The sequence below is a fragment of the Ranitomeya imitator genome, chromosome 10 (assembly GCF_032444005.1).
Source record: "Ranitomeya imitator isolate aRanImi1 chromosome 10, aRanImi1.pri, whole genome shotgun sequence".
NCBI classification, from domain to species: Eukaryota; Metazoa; Chordata; class Amphibia; order Anura; family Dendrobatidae; genus Ranitomeya; species Ranitomeya imitator.
The window spans coordinates 88862360-88883786 of record NC_091291.1 but is presented as its reverse complement, the minus strand read 5'-3'; the positions used below and the strand labels follow the sequence as shown (position 1 = coordinate 88883786).

The 21427-nt window shown below is 42.1% G+C and overlaps 1 protein-coding gene across 2 annotated transcripts in view; it reads right to left on the bottom strand.

The window, feature by feature from the left end:
- The window catches only part of GRIK4 (glutamate ionotropic receptor kainate type subunit 4), a 583539-nt gene that overhangs the window by 116825 nt on the left and 445287 nt on the right, over positions 1 to 21427 (bottom strand). For both annotated transcript variants that reach the window (XM_069742917.1, XM_069742916.1), the window contains 4 exons: positions 18723 to 18884; positions 17161 to 17313; positions 16084 to 16188; positions 13092 to 13199 (listed from right to left, as the gene is read on the bottom strand). In XM_069742917.1, the coding sequence (XP_069599018.1) occupies positions 13092 to 13199; positions 16084 to 16188; positions 17161 to 17313; positions 18723 to 18884 (528 nt within the window). The remainder of the gene's footprint in view (positions 1 to 13091; positions 13200 to 16083; positions 16189 to 17160; positions 17314 to 18722; positions 18885 to 21427) is intronic.

Sequence of the window (21427 nt, the reverse complement as noted above, 5' to 3'; positions counted from 1 at the left end):
AGTATGGAGCATCATGTGCGGTCATTATACAGTATGTAGCATCATGTGCGGTCATTATACAGTATGGAGCATCATATGTGGTCATTATACAGTATGGAGCATCATGTGTGGCCATTATACAGTATGGAGCATCATGTGTGGTCATTATACAGTATGGAGCATCATGTGCGGCCATTATACAGTATGGAGCACTGTGTGGCCATTATACAGTATGGAGCACTGCGTGGCCATATTTTTTTGGTTTTAATTATTGTATATGAAACAGTGAGATCAGCAGTGCTGAATGGGTGTGGTTGGGACTTGGATTTGGGTGTGATTAGTTGTGAAATGGGTGTGGTCAGAGGCGTGGCCTAAAATTTGCCGCGGCGCACTAAGTGCGCCGCAACCTTTACACCTTTTTCCCTTCTTCAAAAGTTGGGAGGTATGGTACCGCATTTCCCAGATCACAGCAAGTACCACAAATCCCATAGGGAATGAATGAAACCAAACACGGTGTTGCCGTAAGTGATCCGTTACGTGGCAGATGCAGAAAAACTGCCGGATCTGCTGCAAAAGGCGACTTTCACAACAGCGATTCTTGCCAAAGTCACTGCCGATAGTGTCATACTCACCAATGGGGGAGGCAGCATTACAAGTGCCTAGGGCAGCAGAAACTCTAAATACGGCCCTGTGCTGCTGAATGATTCCGCTGAAAGCTGAAATCTGCAATACCATTATGCAGGGAAACTTACCTTAGGGTGGGGGATTTTACTGCAGTCAGTATAGCCATCAGTAAAGGGAAATGTACAAAGTTCAAGTTTGATTTCATGAAATAATCGAATGCTGATGCCGGACACTAAGCAGAAGATAATAACGCTAGCTTCAGAAGTCTGGTGTAATGTGTAAAAATATAAAAGCCATATCTGTCAAATAGATATAGTATGTGCTTGCTGCTCTAAAGACGTGTACTTACAGATAGCACATAAAGCAGCAGAATGCATTTTGTGATGAATAATAAATATTGGTGTCCACTTGATTTATGGTTAGTGCTCCAGAGAAGGCTAAGTTCCATGATCGTGGCAAATAAAATCTTTATTTGTATTTATTCCCTTTATTTTTAGTCCTGAGCTCTCATGATGGGAGAAAAGGTGATAAATGGCTGGTACTTCGGAGGCCATAATGCAGGTCCATTTCAGTGTCTGTTTTGCACTCTCAATAACAGACCTCCTGCAGTTCTACCAGACTGAACATAGATCACCATAAGGATCCTATGCTGATTGAAGGCAAGCCAGTTAAACCAGTCCGTTGAAGATGGAAAATCGGTCTCCACTTTTTTAGGGTATAATTTGTACAGGCACCTTTAGAAATGTGAGACCAAGCTGTATTTCTATATGCTTCTGGCATATATGGTGATGACTATACATGTTTTCTACTGTATTACATAAGCGTCTCCAAACAAATAGCAAAGACACCATATACCGTGTTATAATATAACTACATCATTGTCGTACCCTAAGAAAGTCCTTACAGATTCTTTAAACATTAATCTGTGAAATCCCTGTGTTTGTGATATTTGAAGAGTGAAATATTGCAGATAACTGCATCCATACTTAATTTTAATCAGAATAATTAAATTTATTTTTTATCTAATCATCCTGCAGACATTGCAAAGGTATTTCTTTTTGTAATATACAGCACTTTATTAACTTATTTTCCCTTCTTATTCCCCAAACATTATGCTGCTGTGCTCTTTCGATTCCCAGTTTCTGCTCCTTTAGAATTTCATTTTAACTGCTGCTAAGTAAGATCCCTAAAGACAGTCTGTATTGATGCTCCCCTGTCTGAGTACAGGGGTGGACAGCAGATAAAGCTCAGACAGGGAAAGTCCCATACACCGACTGTATGAATGCAGAAAATAAGATCTTGTTTAGCACAAGATTAAATGCTTGAATATAGTATACCAATCTTTTTACCAAGCAGCAGTTGAAAGCAGCTTATAATGGAGCATGAATTGGACATTGAAAAAGCACTCCAGCATACTGTATAGGAGAGAAGGAAGCAGCATAGATAATTAAGTATATTATAAAAATGCATAACTTTGCAATGCTTTGAGGATAATTAACCCCATAATAATCAAGAACCATAGGTTAAAACTCTTGTTTCTTGACTTCAAAGTGAACCTGACAGCTGTTACATGCAGTCCAATCCACAGGCAGCACGTATCAGACAGTGGCTGCAGGATTCCAGCCATATATGTTTAACTCTGAAATGCTGCAGGATTTCAGAGAAAGACCTGGTTTAATAGCCGTAGATGATGAAGCCATGCTGAAGACTAGTTTGACAGGAGAGTTTCCGGCGGTGTCTCCTTGCCTGCTGCCCTAGATTGACAGAGCTCTGCCAGCGTGTGCATATAGATGGAGACCTGTTGATCCAGAGCCGCTATCCCCAGTGGCTATTAAATTATGTTTTTCCCTGAAACACTGCAGTGTTTCAATTAAACATACAGTATATAGCTGGAATACTGCAGCCACTGTCTGATACACACTGCCCGCTGGCAGGGTCACTTTAACCAAGACTTATTATGTACTTCTTGAGGTGTGTGAAGCATTGTGCACTGGGGCGGTTCGTCGGTTTCTGAGCTGGGACAGGAGAGTATGTTGCGTTATACATACTTCCGGCCAGAGCCAGTCCAGTGGATGTGGCCCCACTCCATACACTTGCATGGAGTGAGGCTGTACCCTCTACTCTGCCATGCCCACTGGACGGCCGCTTCTCTAGTTGGGGTGCGACCTCGCTCAATACAAGTTTATGGAGGCCACACCCACTGGACGAGCTCTGATCTGGTTTATTACTGCTTCTGCCTTCTTTTTTTTTTATTATAACAGCACTGAGCGAGTGCTATGTATTGTATAGGAACATTTGCACTGCCGATTCTTCTGTAGTACCTGTTGATCACATGATTGCTCTTCTGTAGTACCTGTCAATCACATTAATTGCCAGGTCTCTGCCTGGCATAGCAAAGCAGCTGGATCCCAGCCAGGGCCGGACTGGTTATCGGGCAGTTCTGGCAAATGCCAGAAGGGCCGGTGCCAGTAGTGGGCTGCTGCATGCCGACTCACCCTTCCCCCCAGCGCTGCTGCTGCCACATTCAACTATACCGGCATCTATGACGCTGGTACAGTTAAATGCAATGATGGAGGAGAGAGCGTCTGCTGACGCTCCCTCTCCCATCATTCCCTGCTCTGCCTCTGACACTGCGGGTGCGCGCGCACTCACTGTGTCCCAGGCAGTGCAGCAGCAGCCACCGAGACAGGAGCAGGGAGCACCGCAGGCACGAGGGGAGGTGAGGAGTGTTTTTTTTACTGGACTGTGGGGCCATTCTAGGGGTGAGGAGAGATGTGGGCTGTGCTGTATACTGCTATGTGGGCTGTGCTATACACTACTATGTGGGCTCTGCTGTATAGTACTATGTGGGCTGTGCTATATACTACTGTGTGTGCTCTGCTGTATACTACTGTGTGGGCAGTGCTATATACTACTATGTGGGCTGTGCTATACACTACTATGTGGGCTCTGCTGTATACTACTATGTGGGTTGTGCTGTATACTACTGTGTGGGCAGTGCTATATACTACTATGTGGGCTGTGCTATACACTACTATGTGGGCTCTGCTGTATACTACTATGTGGGTTGTGCTGTATACTACTGTGTGGACTGTGCTGTATACTACTGTGTGGGCTCTGCTATATACTACTGTGTGGGCTCTGCTATATACTACTGTGTGGGCTGTGCTGTATACTACTGTGTGGGCTCTGCTATATACTACTGTGTGGGCTGTGCTGTATTCTACTGTGTGGGCTCTGCTATATACTACTATGTGGGCTGTGCTGTATACTACTATGTGGGCTGTGCTATATACTACTGTGTGGGCTGTGCTGTATACTACTGTGTTGGCTGTGCTGTATACCACTGTGTGGGCTGTGCTGTATACTAATATGTGGGCAGTGCTGTATACTACTACGTGGGCTCTGCTGTATACTACTATGTGAGCTCTGCTGTATACTACTATGTGGGCAGTGCTGTATACTACTATGTGGGCTGTGCTGTATACTGCTACATGGGCTGTGCTGTATACTGCTACATGGGCTGTGTAATCTGCCATGCGGGTTGTGCTATATACTATGGGGGTATCTTATATTCTATGGGGGAGGCCGTGTTAGAAACTATATGGCTGTTATATACTATTGTGGAGGTATATTATATTCTGTGGGGGAGGCTGTGTTATACTATGGGAGGCTGCATTATATTCTATGGGGGCTACATTATATATTATGGGGAGGTGGGCTGTATTCTATGTAGTGGCTGCATTATACTCTGGGGTGGCTGCTTTATACTCTGGGGTGGCTGCATTATATTTTGTACGGTGGTGGCTGCATTATACTATATGTGGGCTGCATTATACTGTATCGAGGATTATGGGGAATACGTTATACTATATGAAGAACTATGGGGTGCATTATACTATGGGAAGTGAATTGTACTACACGGATGACTATGGCGGTGCATTATACCATATGGAGCACTATGAGGAATGTATTATGCTATATGGAGGACTATGAGGAGTGTATTATGCTATATGGAGGACTGAGCAGTGTAATTTAATATATGGAGGACTATAGGGAGTGTATTATACTATATGGAGGACTGTGGTGCACATTATAATATATGGAGGACTATGGGGTGTATTTTACTAAACAAGTAAAATGCTGCATATTCAGATTGTTTTTGCTGGAACAAAAATCCTTGTTCTCAGCAGCACATTGCCGGTGTAAACTGTATATGTGCTGCTGATAACATGATACTGTATGGTGATCTGTTAGTGATCTATTAGTGATCGTTCTGTCCGATCATTATTCCTCAGCTGGTGGAAAGAGGCCGGGAAACAAGTGTTGAACAACTTCAGTATTGTCGATCAAACTCATTTAGCGGCCTGAACTCAGCGCATGTAAATACAACCGAAATGCTTGTGTGTGATCTGCAATATGTTAGCATTTTGGGCCACAATTTAAACTTTGCCTAAGGCCCCATTTTGCCTAAAACCGTCCCTGCCTACAAGTGTACAAAGATATTATACAGTCACCATGTGACAAGTGGGCCTGTGTAACTTCAAATGCTAGGGCTGAATTTTAGTCCCAGTCCGGCCCTGATCCCAGCAGACCCAGATCAGCTCTACCAGTAACTTATGTCACTGTCGTGGACTTTTCCCATGTAACTGGAACATGTATGCCCAGTTGCAGTGAAAATAAAATATCAGCAATAGAAAAAAATGTTCCTCAGAGGTCTTCAATAACGGTTGTGGAACAAATTATGCAATAATAATACAGCGGGTGAAATAAGTATCGAAAACGTCACCAATTTTCTAAGTAAATATATTTCTAAAGGTGCCATTGACATGGAATTCTCACCAGATGTCAGTAACAACCCTTCCAATCCACACAGGCAAAGAAATCACACCAAAGATATCTCTAAATTATTTTATGTAGAAAAATGGGAAATTACACAGTGAAAAAGTATTGAACAATTGAAGAAAGAAAGGTGCAAAAAGCCATGGAAAGTGATGATACCAGCTGAAATCTATCAGTAATTACAAAGCAATCCTACCAATTAGTAAGCAATCCTACCAATTAGTAAGCAATCCTACCATTTAGTAAAAAATATCAGCTGGTTCAACTGATTGCCTGTAAAAAGGTGTCTCATTATCAAGGTGTCAAACAAGAAACATCTCATGATGGGCTGAGCTGTCTCAAGACCTTCGCAACTTTATTGTTGCCAAACATACTGATCGCACTGGTTACAGCAGCATTTCTAAACTTTGTAGGTTCCAGTGAGCAATGTTGGGGCCATAATCCAGAAGTGGAAAGAACATAATTTCACCAAAAACAGGCCACGACCCAGTGTTCCCCACAAGATTTCAGACAGAGGAGTGAAAAGAATTATGAGAAGACTTGTCCAAGAGCCAAGGACCACCTATGGAGAGCTACAGAGGGATCTGGAATCAGCAGGTACAATGGTTTCAAAAAAATCTATAAGTAATACAATCAACCTCCACGGCCTGTATGCATGTTAACTAATAAAAATAATAAAAGCATGTTCAAGCGCGTTTACAGTTTGCTCAACAATTTTAAGACAAGCCTGTGAAGTATTGGGAGAATATAGTCTGGTCTGATGAGAGCAAAAGTGAACTTTTTGAAAGCCATAATACACACCCTATTTGGATGCCAAAAGACACTCCATATTACCCCAAATACACCATACCAACACCATGGTGTTTTTGGAGGTGGGAACATCATGATGTGGGGCTGTTTTCCAGCATGCGGCACTAGCAAACTTCATATCATTGAAGGAAGGATGAATAGACAAATGTATTGAGCTATTCTTGATAAAAAATTTGCTGCCATCTACCATGATGATGAAGAATGAAGATGAAATGAGGCTGGACATTTTTGCAAGACAATGATCCCAAATACATAGCCAAGAAAACTCAACTGGGTTCAGAGAGAGAAAATAAAGCTGCTAGAATGGTCCAGCCAATCACATGACCTGAATCCAATAGAAAAGTTACGGAAGGAACTAAAGTTCAGAGTTCATAAAAGGAGCCCATGGAGCCTTTAAGATTTGTAGAATGTTTTGTGGCAGGGTTAGTCAAAATCAGACTTGAGCGAAGCATGAGACTAGTTTCTCCATACAGGAGGATTCTTGAAGCTTCATCACCAACAATGGCTTCTATATGAAATATTAAATACATTTCAGTAAGTGTGTTCAATACTTTTCCCTTGTGTCATTTCCTATTATTGCACATAACTTAATTATGGACATCTATGGCTTGATTTCTATGCCTGTGTGGACTGGATGGGTTGTTATGGACATCTTGTGAGAATTTCATGGGAATAGCAACTTTATAAGCATATTTACTTATAAAATTGGTGACGTGTTCAAAACCTATTTCACCCACTGTATATATGTAAAAATAACCTTTAAAAAATTCATTAAAAAAAATCCCTACTGTAAAAGAATAAGAAAAACAAAAATTTTTTTCATATAAAATACATTTAATTAGAAACATGTATCAAAAAAAATAGAGAAACGTAAAAATGTTCTGGCTGATGAAAAGTAAAGGGAAAAACGAAGAAAAAAGATGGACAGCTATTTAGATTCTTTCTGGCTTGGTCCTTAAGAGGATAAATAAAAAATGTTTAGCTACTCTAAGTAAATACGGTATTAGAATTTGTATTCAAACAGTAGCGATTTGGGAGTGCGTAATATTTTATGGTTTTGTCTTTAAAAAAACACAATACCAGTGTACAGTATATAATGAGGTATTTTGGGGAAGACATATCCATAAAATATTCAACAAATGTATAAACAAGAAAACCATGAATAAATAATAGCCCATGAACTACAAGACCTAGTACAGAAAAATCCAGCAGATATAAGGGAATAAGAAAAATAAGTATAAGGAGAAGATGTGTCAAGGTGGAGAACATCCTTCCTTGTGAAAATAAGCCAAGTTGGAAGGCCGTGGATTTCTTAAATTCTCAGAGCCATTTCTTAAGAAGCAAGATAACTGTGCCTTACAAACGTCAAGGAATAACTAATCTAGAAGCCTTGGGTGAACATGGAAAGGAGGGCCATAGCTAGTGTGTGTCTGTTAATTGGTGACTTGTTACCTGAGTGGGAAGTTCCTTCAGCACTTCCAAGAGAGCAGCAACAATTCTACATGAATTTTATATAAGTGAGCTCCATCTCCAGCAGATCCTTGTGTTCTGGGGATATATTTCACATCAACATGCTGGCGTTCTGCACCACCAAGATAGTAATTTATACATTTTCTCCTGTAACCTGAACTGATTAGAGGAGTTCCTGAGGTCAAAGCCTTCACCCAAGCCTCGGAGTCAAACAATTGTCCTAGTCCAATTCTCATGCTTTAGACATGTTTAAGAACTGAAGTCGTCTCAACTTTGTTCTGTACATTAGCACAGAGGTGGCCATATCATTGGTGCATCCTATGCAGCTGCACAAGGGCCCAAGGGGTAATGGGGCCCAGGCAGTGGCGTAGAAAGAAGGGTGCGGGGGGGGGGGGGCGGGCCGCCCCGGGCGGCACAATGCGGGGGGCGGGCATCTAGCCTTGCTGGCACAAGCATCTTTTCATTCAGTGCAGGGCCAGGCAGTGCAGGCACATCGGGGTTAAGAATGCAGCGTGACTTTGTTAGTGGGCGGAGAGAGCACTTCTCCTGCTCTGCTCCTCCGCCCGCCCCTTGCTGGCTGCTGTGAAGTGAACACTTATTAGGACAGGCAGATTCCGGAGGAGCTCCTTCCTTGCCGCCCTGAGTGAGTAGGATGTATCTTTGTATTCTGACAGTCTGGGTGACCTGGGGCGGCCACAGCTGATATATATATACTTCAGCAGCCGCCCAGGCCCCCAGCACCTGTCCTGTATATGTATATACTGTATCTGTACAGCCTGCATGACAGTATATATAATATATATACAGGACAGGTGCTGGGGGCCTGGGCGGCTGCTGAAATATATACACTGCACAGTACCATCACTCCCCTGTATATATACACTGCACAGCACCACTGCCCTGTATATATACACTGCACTGTACCACTGCCCTGTATATATACACTGCACAGTACCACTGCCCTGTATATATACACTGCACAGTACCACTGCCCTGTATATATACACTGCACTGTACCACTGCCCTGTATATATACACGGCACAGTACCACTGCCCTGTATATATACACTGCACAGTACCACTGCCCTGTATATATACACTGCACAGGACCACTGCCCTGTATATATACCCTGCACAGTACCACTGCCCTGTATATATACACTGCACAGTACCACTCCTCCTGTATATATACACTGCACAGTACCACTCCTCCTGTATATATACACTGCACAGTACCACTCCTCCTATCTTGTATATATACACTGCACAGGACCACTGCCCTGTATATATACACTGCACAGTACCACTGCCCTGTATATATACACTGCACAGCACCACTCCTCCTGTATATATACACTGCACAGTACCACTCCTCCTGTATATATACACTGCACAGTACCACTCCTCCTGTATATATACACTGCACAGTACCACTCCTCCTGTATATATACACTGCACAGTACCACTCCTCCTGTATATAAACACTGCACAGTACCACTCCTCCTGTATATATACACTGCACAGTACCACTCCTCCTATCCTGTATATATACACTGCACAGGACCACTGCCCTGTATATATACCCTGCACAGTACCACTGCCCTGTATATATACACTGCACAGTACCACTCCTCCTGTATATATACACTGCACAGTACCACTCCTCCTGTATATATACACTGCACAGTACCACTCCTCCTGTATATATACACTGCACAGTACCACTCCTCCTGTATATATACACTGCACAATACCACTCCTCCTGTCCTGTATATATACACTGCACAGTACCACTCCCCTGTATATATACACTGCACAGTACCACTCCTCCTATCCTGTATATATACACTGCACAGGACCACTGCCCTGTATATATACACTGCACAGTACCACTGCCCTGTATATATACACTGCACAGCACCACTCCTCCTGTATATATACACTGCACAGTACCACTCCTCCTGTATATATACACTGCACAGTACCACTCCTCCTATCCTGTATATATACACTGCACAGGACCACTGCCCTGTATATATACACTGCACAGTACCACTGCCCTGTATATATACACTGCACAGCACCACTCCTCCTGTATATATACACTGCACAGTACCACTCCTCCTGTATATATACACTGCACAGTACCACTCCTCCTGTATATATACACTGCACAGTACCACTCCTCCTGTATATATACACTGCACAGTACCACTCCTCCTGTATATAAACACTGCACAGTACCACTCCTCCTGTATATATACACTGCACAGTACCACTCCTCCTATCCTGTATATATACACTGCACAGGACCACTGCCCTGTATATATACCCTGCACAGTACCACTGCCCTGTATATATACACTGCACAGTACCACTCCTCCTGTATATATACACTGCACAGTACCACTCCTCCTATCCTGTATATATACACTGCACAGTACCACTCCTCCTGTCCTGTATATATACACTGCACAGTACCATCACTCCCCTGTATATATACACTGCACAGTACCTCTCCTCCAATCCTGTATATATACACTGCACAGTACCTCTCCTCCTATCCTGTATATATACACTGTAGAATTTGCAATAGCTGTCACTCATGTTAGAAGTGAAATCTGGCATTGTACTATACCTAGATTTCTCTGCTGTATCTGGGCATCATGAATCGTGGTATGTGTTAAAGGGGGGACCCACTGAGACTCTTTTGCCCGGGGCCCTCAAAAACCTGGAGCCGGCCCTGGGGGTGGGTCACTGGGCCGGCGATGCAGCTGTTTAACGCTATTGACGTGCGGGCCCGCGCCCGCACGTCAATAGTTAGCAGCCGCCAGCCAATCTGAGGCTGGCAGCTGACGTCAGTCCCAGTGTGCATGTCGCCGGCGTCTGACATCATTGTCAGTCGCCGGCGAGTGCACTTTTCAGCTGCGTGGAAAGAGCAGGAGTGCGGTCAGGTAAGCAGAACTTGTTTTTTTTTTTGCAGTCCCGATCATGTGATGGTAACATTCACCGGCGAAACAATTTAACTTCTCCATCGCCAAGCTCGGGAACAGCCCCGGGCGGCAAAAGCTCTAGCTACGCCTCTGGGCCCAGGTTCCCCTCCAATGCAGGTGGAATTGTACATTATGACGGACTATTGGGTTGCAAGGGGACCATATACTGTTCATGCACAGGGGTCTCCTTTATCTGAGTCCACGAGTGCATCAATGAAACCAAGTGTGTAGGGTGACTAGATTTGTAGCAAGGTGACAAAGATATTGTAGAGCTAATATTGTGACTTTGTTCTATGGAGTGATAATAGGTCTTCCATACATGTGCATGGAGCCTTTATAAAAAATCTAGTGTACGGTGTTCATTTTAGGACATGGTCACAAATCAAAGTCAAACATCAGAAATACTCTGTCTGATACCTGAGTCTGATACCTGAGTCTGATACTTGACTCTGATACCTGACTCTGATACCTGACTCTGATACAAAAAAACAACGGATACGGCGTAAAAAAAACCGGATACGGCGAAAAAAAATGGATACGGCAGAAAAAACGGATATGGCAAAAAAAATGGAATCGGGGTAAAAAAAACGGATCCGGCGTAAAAAAACGGATCCGGCAGAAAAAAACAGATATGGCGAAAAAAACGGATCCGGCGTAAAAAAAATGGATCCGGCATAAAAAAACGTATCTGACGTAAAAAAAAATGGATTCGGCAAAAGAAAAACGGAGATGGCGTAAAAAAATGGATCGGGCAGAAGAAAAACGGATCCGGTGGAAAAAAAATGGATCCGGCATCTAGAGACTACAGCCGTCAGCCTTACCATTGCACCACAAGCTCAAGTGATCCCAGGTACTAATTTTAGCTAATTTTACTAATATTACTAATTTCATGTATCAGAGTCAAGTATCAGACTCCGGTATCAGAGTCAGGTATCAGAGTCAGGTATCAGAGTCAAGTATCAGAGTCAAGTATCAGAGTCAGGTATCAGAGTCAGGTATCAGAGTCAGGTATCAGAGTCAGGTATCAGAGTCAGGTATCAGAGTCAGGTATCAGAGTCAAGTATCAGAGTCAGGTATCAGAGTCAGGTATCAGAGTCAGGTATCAGAGTCAGGTATCAGAGTCAAGTATCAGAGTCAGGTATCAGAGTCAGGTATCAGAGTCAGGTATCAGAGTCAAGTATCAGACTCAGGTATCAGACAGAGTATTTCTGATGTTTGACTTTGATTTGTGACCATGTCCTAAAATGAACACCGTACTAGTGCCAGGTCGTATGTATGAAGGATAGGGAAGCATTGATTCTAGGGAAGAATTTCTAAGCACATCTATCATCCAATGGGTCCTGTATAGCCCTACTATCAGACTTGGCACATTGGCCGCTGACTTGCTCATGTCATGAGGCTTTAATCTGCTCGTTTTTGAGTAAATCCAACAGTTTCTTCAGTTTTGATAAATAGTTGTATGTGCTTCAGATAGATAATGAGCACTTGTCAGGTGGTGGATACTGCAATTTTCAAATGTTCATTTTTGTTTCTCAGACTTCTGGATAGTTAATTACTGCAAGTGTTTGGCTTGTTAGGCAGCACTTACAGAAGCGTGGGCAAATGCCAAAACACGGGAACTACCGACGGCAGGCGACACCTCCGTCTCTCATGATCTTTTGGAGATCAGCAGTACCACTAAAAAGACATGGAACCAGCACTTGAGCTCTCCTGGTTTCGACTGTAGATTATTAGAGGAGCATGTCTTTTAATCTTTATACTTTTGTTCAGGCGAAAGAATGGCTCTGGGAGGAGAGAAAGGAAGTGTTTGGCTTAGTCAGGCTTAGGGATTGTAACGGCTTAGTCACATGAAGCCACAGAAACGTAATATTACAAATATATTCTCTTCAAGTTGCACACTGAGATTTTCAAAACTTGTTACACATTCTTCAAGTGTGAGAATGAAGTTTCCTGCACAGAATATTCATTAATACTGATAATCGGCAGAGTAGAATCATGGCCCCTACCAAGCTGGTCTGGTACCACCGGCTGCTCTCAATGAGACTTGTGCCCGTCTGTACAGGAAATTGCCTTATACCATTTACACAGGTTCATTGCTTTTTAAAAACTACCTAAAAATAAATATATAAATGAGAGGCAAATTGTGTTCTGGTAGTTGTGGCAGGAGTACAGCAGTGCGGCACCATGATGAAAATGTCCATCACTGTGCAACATCTGTCCGCAATCCCCCGTCATACATTTTTGTCATTTTGTGGCAAATTAGTTCATTGTACTATTTGTTGCACTGGTGAGAAAATAAATGAAAATGGACAATAATACTTTTGATAGATATAAAGGCATTGCCAGAATGTTTTATAACCAATGGAAACTTACTAGAATTGTGGTAATTATAAGCGTTTTATTAGCCAGACTGTCGGAAACATTTTGGAAGAAATATCTTTTGTCCATGGAGATGCCGTTAGTGACGTGCCACTGTCCAATCTAGTCAGAAAACAGAAGATCCATGTAAGTATATTTTAAGGATTCCAAACAAAGAAGTATGGATGGTAAATGGTGACCACAATTACTTCTCATGTTCACAAATGCTACGGCGATTGGCTAGCAAGTTGTGTAGGAGGACTGGGATAAATCCACATCCGAGTCCTGTACATACCACTGTGCCGATGAGATTTTCACACTGACTCCCCTGCGAGCGGCTCTCTGCTCAAAGCCACGAGAACTGATCTATTTGCATTGAAGTTAATTATTTTGATACATTTCAAAACATGTCACAAAATATCTGCCCGAAATATTGACTTTGGTAACAGAGAAGCCATTTTTCCATTAATGTCGTCTTTGAAGCGGCGGTGCTTACATGCATTTTCAGTTTCATAAATCAAATGCGTCCTGCTAGGAGAAAGATTGCGATTCTGCAGGACTCCACTGCTGCATCCCTTCAGATGTCCAAGTGCCTCTAGCTTTATCTCTTCTGCAGCTTTTTTATAAGTCAGAAGATATATTTTCCACCTCCCATAGCAATGGCAGACAGAAGAAAGTAGACTCCGTAACAAAGATAAGCGTAGGTCAACACACTTGAGGCCTGGGCTACACTGTGACTTCTTGTAGCGCTACTGGTTGATTTAAAGGGGATAGCCAGGTCTTTAAAAGATTTGCGTGTAGTTGTTAACAGAGGCAACTACCTGCTGCCTGTTGTGCCGGCTGCCGGTCATTGACCGCTTCTGTCAGAGATTCATTTGCTCCCTGTCAAAAAAGCAGCAGATTCTCTTCCTGTTGATGGGGTGGAACTACTGGTGTCATGCTGATTGAAAGCCAGCTTGCCCAATTATGCAGCCAAGAGCCGGCTATCAATCAGCATGAAACCAGCAGTACCGCCCTCTCAACAGGAAAAGAAACTGCCTCCCTGTTCATGTAATGTCAGCGGAAGTCTGTGACCACTCTGTGCTGGCGGAGAAAGGTGCCAGGCACAACAGGCAGGTAGGTGGCAACTATCTGCCTGTTATTGCTTAGGCTTTTTTTTAAAAGTCCCAGATACCCCCTTTTAACTATTTAGCTCCAGTCCAAAGTAACACATTGAGGTGTATGTAATTATGTGGACTGAAGAGGACACTTGATAGTCAATATCAATCAGTTGGGTAACAAAAAGTCAGAGTAGCCCAGGCAGTAGGGAGTTATAATTTACTATCCAGGAAAGAAGGGTCATGTGTTTGTTTTCAGTGCATAACCTTAACTAGTTTCTAATCCCCCAGGTCTCGGTAATAATACAGTTCTCATGGAGAATGCCATTGCACATGCTGTTATCACCAAACAGCGAAGGTGCTGGTACCAGCCAGGGTTGGGCCACCTAGTATCAGCAGCATAGTTTACCTGTACAATATATGGCTTGTCCTCTTATATAGCTTCAGGGAAGTAGGGTCTCTCCTTAAGGAGACCACTTACATACGGAGATTCATGGAGTGTTAACACTGACATTTTTTGCTGAGTTTTTGGAGCAGAAACTGTCCAAGCATGTGTGCACAGATTCTGCCCAGCCTCTCAGAAAATTAATAAAGTGCACAGCAATGTAAAAATGACATTGCTGTGCACATTTCTGTCTTGTGTCACTTCTGTTAACCGTTTCAGGGTTTAGAAACCCTGAAGAGGTTAAAAGAATTGACATGCCCATTCCTCGGGCTGTTTCCCGCTCTCTATTCTTCACCATGTAAAGTAAAAAACATTGACGCAAGAATGACAGCAAAACCATCAGCGATGCCACTTCAGGCAAATGACCACCAGCATTTTCCTGAAGAATCTTTACCTGGGAAAACTTGGCAATTGGACTAGCATCTAAAAGGCACCGTGTGCACATATCCAACTCTCCAATCAATACTCTTGGTTTTTAAACTCAACGTGGTGTTTGGACAGTTTCTGCTCTGAAACCTCAGCAAAAGAGAAAACCAACATGACCACATCCTTATGCTATGTGCATAGTGAGCCTTTTTTGCAGAGTTTTCGGAGCAGAAACTGTCTATGGTCATATAGTTTTTCGAGGATTTTTTGGAGCAGAAAATGAGCGGAAACTTTCCAAATACTCCTCCCAACTCCTCAAAAACTTGGAGTATCTGCTATGTGCACACAGCAAAAAGACTCTGTGTGCACATAGCCACTAACTGAAAACTCAAAGTTTTTGAGCCATTTTGACAATTGGAGGAGTATTTTGAGCATTTCCTTTAACTTTCTGCTGTTTCTGCTCCATATACTACTTCAAAAATTCTGTGCACACATAGCATTCGGATATGTTTAGACAGAGGGTTTTTTGGGGGGCCTTTTATTTTCCAGGAGGAAACCACTTCAAGAAATGTGCCTTCTTTGGAGGAGTTTTTCTTTTACTAGAGCATTTCCTGAAGAGTTTTTGAAATGTTTTCGAAGAGTTTTTTTTCTCTGGAGTGTTTTTGTTGCCTTTTAATGACAGTGCCTAATTTGGAGAAGTTTATTTCAGGATATTTTTCAAAGAAGTGAAATGCACTTTTTTTTTCCATCAAGTATTTTTCAAAATCTGAAGTGGGGAAAAAATGCTTAAATTCTTAAGGAGAATTAATATTGAAATAAATAGTAAGAATCTATGAATTAGTGTTAAGGTATTCATTATTAGTGGATCTGCACTAAAAAAACACCCACCAAAAATTCAGTCTGTCCATAACCTTAAGCTGGCCATAAGCATGAAATATCTGTCTCCTGAACGTATCTACGGCTTCACCATATGCTTGAGCACTCATGGTGTGAGGCTTCACCTATATAACTCAACATATAAGGCAGTCACATTATTTCAGTATCTGGAAAGAAATGGGCATTAACGATTAGATACAAAGAAGAAAACTTTACGCCTTACCTCCTGAAATCCTATCTTGGTGTATTGCAGAATGTTGAGATCATAATTTGATCTTTGACCTTTGCTATTGAATTCCACATGTCCAGTAAGACCTTCCAACTCTACCTGTGCAAGAGAAAGACAATAACAGAAAGCCAAGGGCAATACACCTGTTTAAAAATGCTCACAGGTGTACTACTTTGTTTTTGCCTATTTCAGCTGAGTCCTTATGTGGTATGGTTATAAGAGAAGGTAGGAGTGCACAATGATAGACCCTACCACGGTACTCAGTAGTGTGGTCAGCAGGCCCAGGATTGAGAACCGCACAGGTGTACAGTAGAAGGGATAATGGTGGGGGAAAAATGAGGCCTATTTTCTAAAAATTGTTGAATTAGAACTAGATTGATAATACTCTGTCAGAAGTCATGTCATGAATTTCAGGGACTGATGGTGGTTTTGTGCATTAGCCAACCCATGCTTGGGACACGAAGAACGCTTAATATAGAAATAATCAAATGTGAATTAGAATCAAAACTACCGTAATTAAAAGGCAGGTTGCCAGGGGAATATAATTATTTTTTAAAAGGGGTCAGAAAATATACAAGCAATATTCAACTTCACAGCTCCTGTTCCTGTACCCACCAATGCCTACATGTCTCTACTTTAATGGCGTGTCCTGATAACTGCAACCAGTGATCAGATTGGTGGGCATTTCTGGTGTGACAGGTTTGTACTGAGAAGTAGAGAGACCCGGTAAGCAGAGTAATGTGGGATGCGGCTGTAGTATTACTACTTTTATTGCTTTATATCAATCTGGGCACATTTAAAAATAATTTTCATCCATAAAACTGATAACTTAGCTGTGAGGCTCTCTTGAAAAAAGTCAAGAGTCTTAAAAGTTTTTGGAAAACATATTTATTAAACCCCAAATTCTTTGTCCTGGACTCAGCATGTTTCTTCTAAAAGTTGGCGCACATTGTACAGTAGCTAATATCTCGTTTCAGTTTCGTATGCTGAATTTATTGGCACAAGACTTTTTCTTATATTACTACATAATAAAAGCCATTTGAAAAATGAGAATCCCTCACCCTTCCTCACCATTCTCAAGTAGTTCATAAGGCTGGTGCCGTGTTGCCATATTTGTGCAGAGCCACATGAAAGGGGTTTAACACTAATTTCTTGACTTCGGTTTAGTTCCTGCACAGCACTCACAATGCCGTACACAGCATCGAATAGTAATGCAGCAGACAGCTAAAACGACAAGGGGAAAGTTAGATTAATTCCAATATCTATGTAGCAATCTTTGTGTCTGTCGTCCTCTCTATATATCATCCACCTATGCAGATCTAGTTATCTTTACACTTATCTGTCTATAATTATGAAGAATAAACAGTGGGCAATGATGCAAGATGTAAATAAAACATAATTAGAGGACAATTAAAGTATTAAATTGGTCGTATAATATATAAAGTCTCCTTTTATTTCCATATTTACATTATGTATCTGATATTGCAGTATTGAACCGTTCACTTAAATAGTGTTGCAGGTCTGTTTTGTTTTTTGCCTATACAGTAGCATTCATCGTAGACTTAAAGGGTTTATCCAAGACTATTATTTTTTTGCTATGGGCCTAAAAACTAACAGGCAGGTGGTTGCTATCTACCTACCTATTGTGCCTGGCGCTGATCTATGCCAACAGAGAGAGGTCACAGACCGCTCCTGCCAGCGATTCAACAGCTTCCAGTGAGGTCACGTCGACAGAGCTGTGGCTTCTTTTCTGCTCTGCTCTGTTGATGGGGTGTGACTGCCGACATCATGCTGATTGACTGCCGGGTTCCCGCTGCTTAACTACAGACAGAGCAGTGGTTTCTCTTCTGCTATGCTCTGTTGAGAGGGTGTGACTGTAGACGTCATCCTGATTGACTGTCGGATTCCCCCTGCCTAACTTCAGACAGAGCATCGCGGAATAGGAAGAGCTAATCTGTTGATGTTGAGCAGCTGAAACGCTGACAGTCAATGACCACTCTGTGCTGGGTAGTTACCAAGTACTTCCCTGTTTTAGTTTTTAAGCACAAGTAGAAAAAGTCCTGGATAAACCCTTTAATGAGGGTTTCCACACCTTTGCTTTATTTTAGCTATGGTCTGAATGTGTTGTCAGAATAATAAACAGCACCTACTCGTCTGCCGATTGCCAACGTTCCTCTGTCCCAGTATCTAGTCCCACGCTGGTCTCCTCTACTCTTCAGCAGAGGCTGCTGCAGCCAATCAGTATCCACAGTGCTGATACATTAATCACACTTGTGACCACTGTATTGCTCCAGTTGCCCCCATAGAAGAGTAGGGGAGACCGGTGTGGAACCCCACGGTGGGAATCAACAGGTGAATAAGTACTGTTTATTATTTTGATAGGACACTCAGGCTATAATAAAATAGAAAGGGCTGGAAATCTCCTTTAAGTTGGAGGAACAGGTTGTCTGGAGTCCTGACATATAGCTCCCCAAAAATAATGAAATGTGACCAGACTCTAATCTGTGATAGCAGACTATTAAGAAACGTGGCATGATTTTCTACTCTTGGGAATCCCCATTTAGAAACCTACCTAATATATTATTCCTCATACTCGAAAATTCCTAAAGTTAGGACCCCAAACAAGTACTCACGGCCGGACCAGTGAAGGGGGAGTGATCACAATTCTCTTCCCAAGAGTGTTGGAGTATTTGTGTAAATTCCTGATAGTAGCTGTGCGACTGATTAAACATAGAAAAACTCAAGATGTTCACTCGGTCATCCAACGGGCTGTCAAATCGTTGTAGAGAAAATTCCTGATAAAAATGAAATTAACCATGTAAAGCCTCATCGGCACCAATAAATGACTAGTATGTATTTGATAATAAATGTTCTAGAATTTTACACATTTTATGCAATAAAATCATACAATCTAGTCTAATAAAACATACTGTGCAATAACCGCCTAGTAGGTTACACTGCACAGTAAGGATCTGTTCACACTGCACTTGAGCCGATCATTAAAGGGAACCTATCAGGGGATTCATGTTGCCCACGTCACAGGCAGCATGAACTGAATGATTGCGGCCAAGTAAATTATACTTTGAAACACTCTTCTCGGTGCAGATTTTAGTGCAGAAAAATCTGCTACAAACACTCAATGTGTGAACATACCCTCAGTAAGATTTGCTCCAGGTCCTTTTCTACATGGAAGGGCATTAAATAAGGTAAGCTGTGCAATGGCTGCGAGAAACATGTGCCCGGCTAGCAGGGGAGTAAGTATAGTGGGCGCAGGATTACAGACATATCTGAGCCCGGGACCTACAGATGCCCAAAAGGTCCCTATGGCCCATATGAGAAGATCAATATCATTAATGACTTGTGAGAGTTGGGGATCCTGTTGGAGATTTTGCATTGGGTCCCACAAGTTTGAAGTTACACCACTGCCTGATAGTTGTATTAGAATATTAATGTAGAAAGCATTTGGGCATACTGTATTAGTGAATAAAAAAAATGAACTATTGTAGTTGGGCTTGACAACCTTCCAGGACGGTCCCTAAAAATACAGCACTTTTTTTCCTTGTCCGTAACATTTCTTTTAGGTGTCCGTGATTTTTTTTTAAGCTGAAGAAACTTATACAAACGATGTTACTATAATTATGAACCATTTTATAGTTCACAGTGAATGCAGCTAATGTTTTCATATCAGAATTATGGGCTGTAGATATGTATCACTTATAATCAAAATGATTTGTTATGGTTTTCCAATGTGTCCATAAAAAATATTGTCTCCCCGTGATTGTTTGGTAAGTAGTCCAGAAAAAATAAAACGTCAAGTTAGATAGAAATATAGATAAAGAGATAGATAGATTGATATGATATTAATACAAAAAATGGAACAGCAAACGTGCATTTGTAGGTGCAAAAGTGCACGGCACTCACTTGCAAATTCTATGCAAAAACTGGTGTCCTTATTGGACTATGTAAACAGATGGCAATGTGTCAGCTAAAAAATAGATAGATAGATAGATAGATAGATAGATAGATAGATAGATAGGAGGAAGAAAATTAGAGCAGCACAAAGAAAGAGCTCCGGGTGCAGAACCCCCCAAGCAAATACCAAATGTCAATTATAAAAATCCAGAAAAGTTGGAGGCAGCACACCGTTTGTAGTGAAAAGGAGCTATTTAATCAGCCCAGAAGTCATTATCTCATTAAATTAGAATAATTAACAAAAACACCTGTAAAGGCTTCCTAAGCGTTTCAAAAGGTCCCTTATTCTGTTTCAGTAGGCTCCACAATCATGGGGAAGACTGCTGACTTGACAGATGTCCAGAAGGCAGTCATTGACACACTCCACAAGGAGGGGAAGCCACAAAAGGTTATTGCTAAAGAAGCTGCTTGCTCACAGAGTGCTGTATCCAAGCATATTAATGGAAAGTTGAGTGGAAGGAAAAAGTGTGGTAGAAAAAGGTGCACAAGCAACTGGAATAACCACAGCCTTGAAAGGATTGTTAAGAAAAAGCCATTCAAAAATTTGGGGGAGATTCACAAGGAGTGGACTGCTGCTGGAGTCATTGCTTCAAGAGGCACCACACACAGACGTATCCAGGACATGGGCTACAAGTGTCACATTCCCTGTGTCAAGTTACTTATGTCTATCAGACAACGACAGAAGCATCTTACCTGGAGCAAGCAGAAAAAGAACTGGACTGTTGCTCAGTGGTCCAAGGTGTTGTTTTCAGATGAAAGTAAATGTTGCATTTCATTTGGAAATCAAGGTCCCAGAGTCTGGAGGAAGAGTGGAGAGGCCACAATCCAAGCTGCTTCAGGTCTAGTGTGAAGCTTCCACAGTCAGTAATGGTTTGGGGAGCCATGTCATCTGCTGGTGTAGGTCGACAGTGTTTTATCAAGATCAAAGTCAGCGCAGCCATCTACCAGGAAATTTTAGAGCACGTCATGCTTCCCTCTGCCGACAAGCTTTTTGGAGATGGAAATGTCATTCTCCAGCAGGACTTGGCACCTGTCCACACTGCCAAAAGTACCAATACCTGGCTTAAAAACAACAGTATCACTGTGCTTGATTGGCCAGCAAACTCGCCTGACCTTAACCCCATAGCGAATCTATGGGGTATTTTCAAGAAGAAGATGAGAGACACCAGACCCAACAATGCAGATGAGCTGAAGGCTGTTATCAAAGCAACCTGGGCTTCCATAACAGCTCAGCAGTGCCACAGGCTGATCGCCTCCATGCCATGCCATATTGATGCAGTAATTAATGCAAAAAGAAGCTCCGACCAAGTATTGAGTGCATTTACTGAACATACATCTCAGTAGGCCAACATTTCGGATTGTAGAA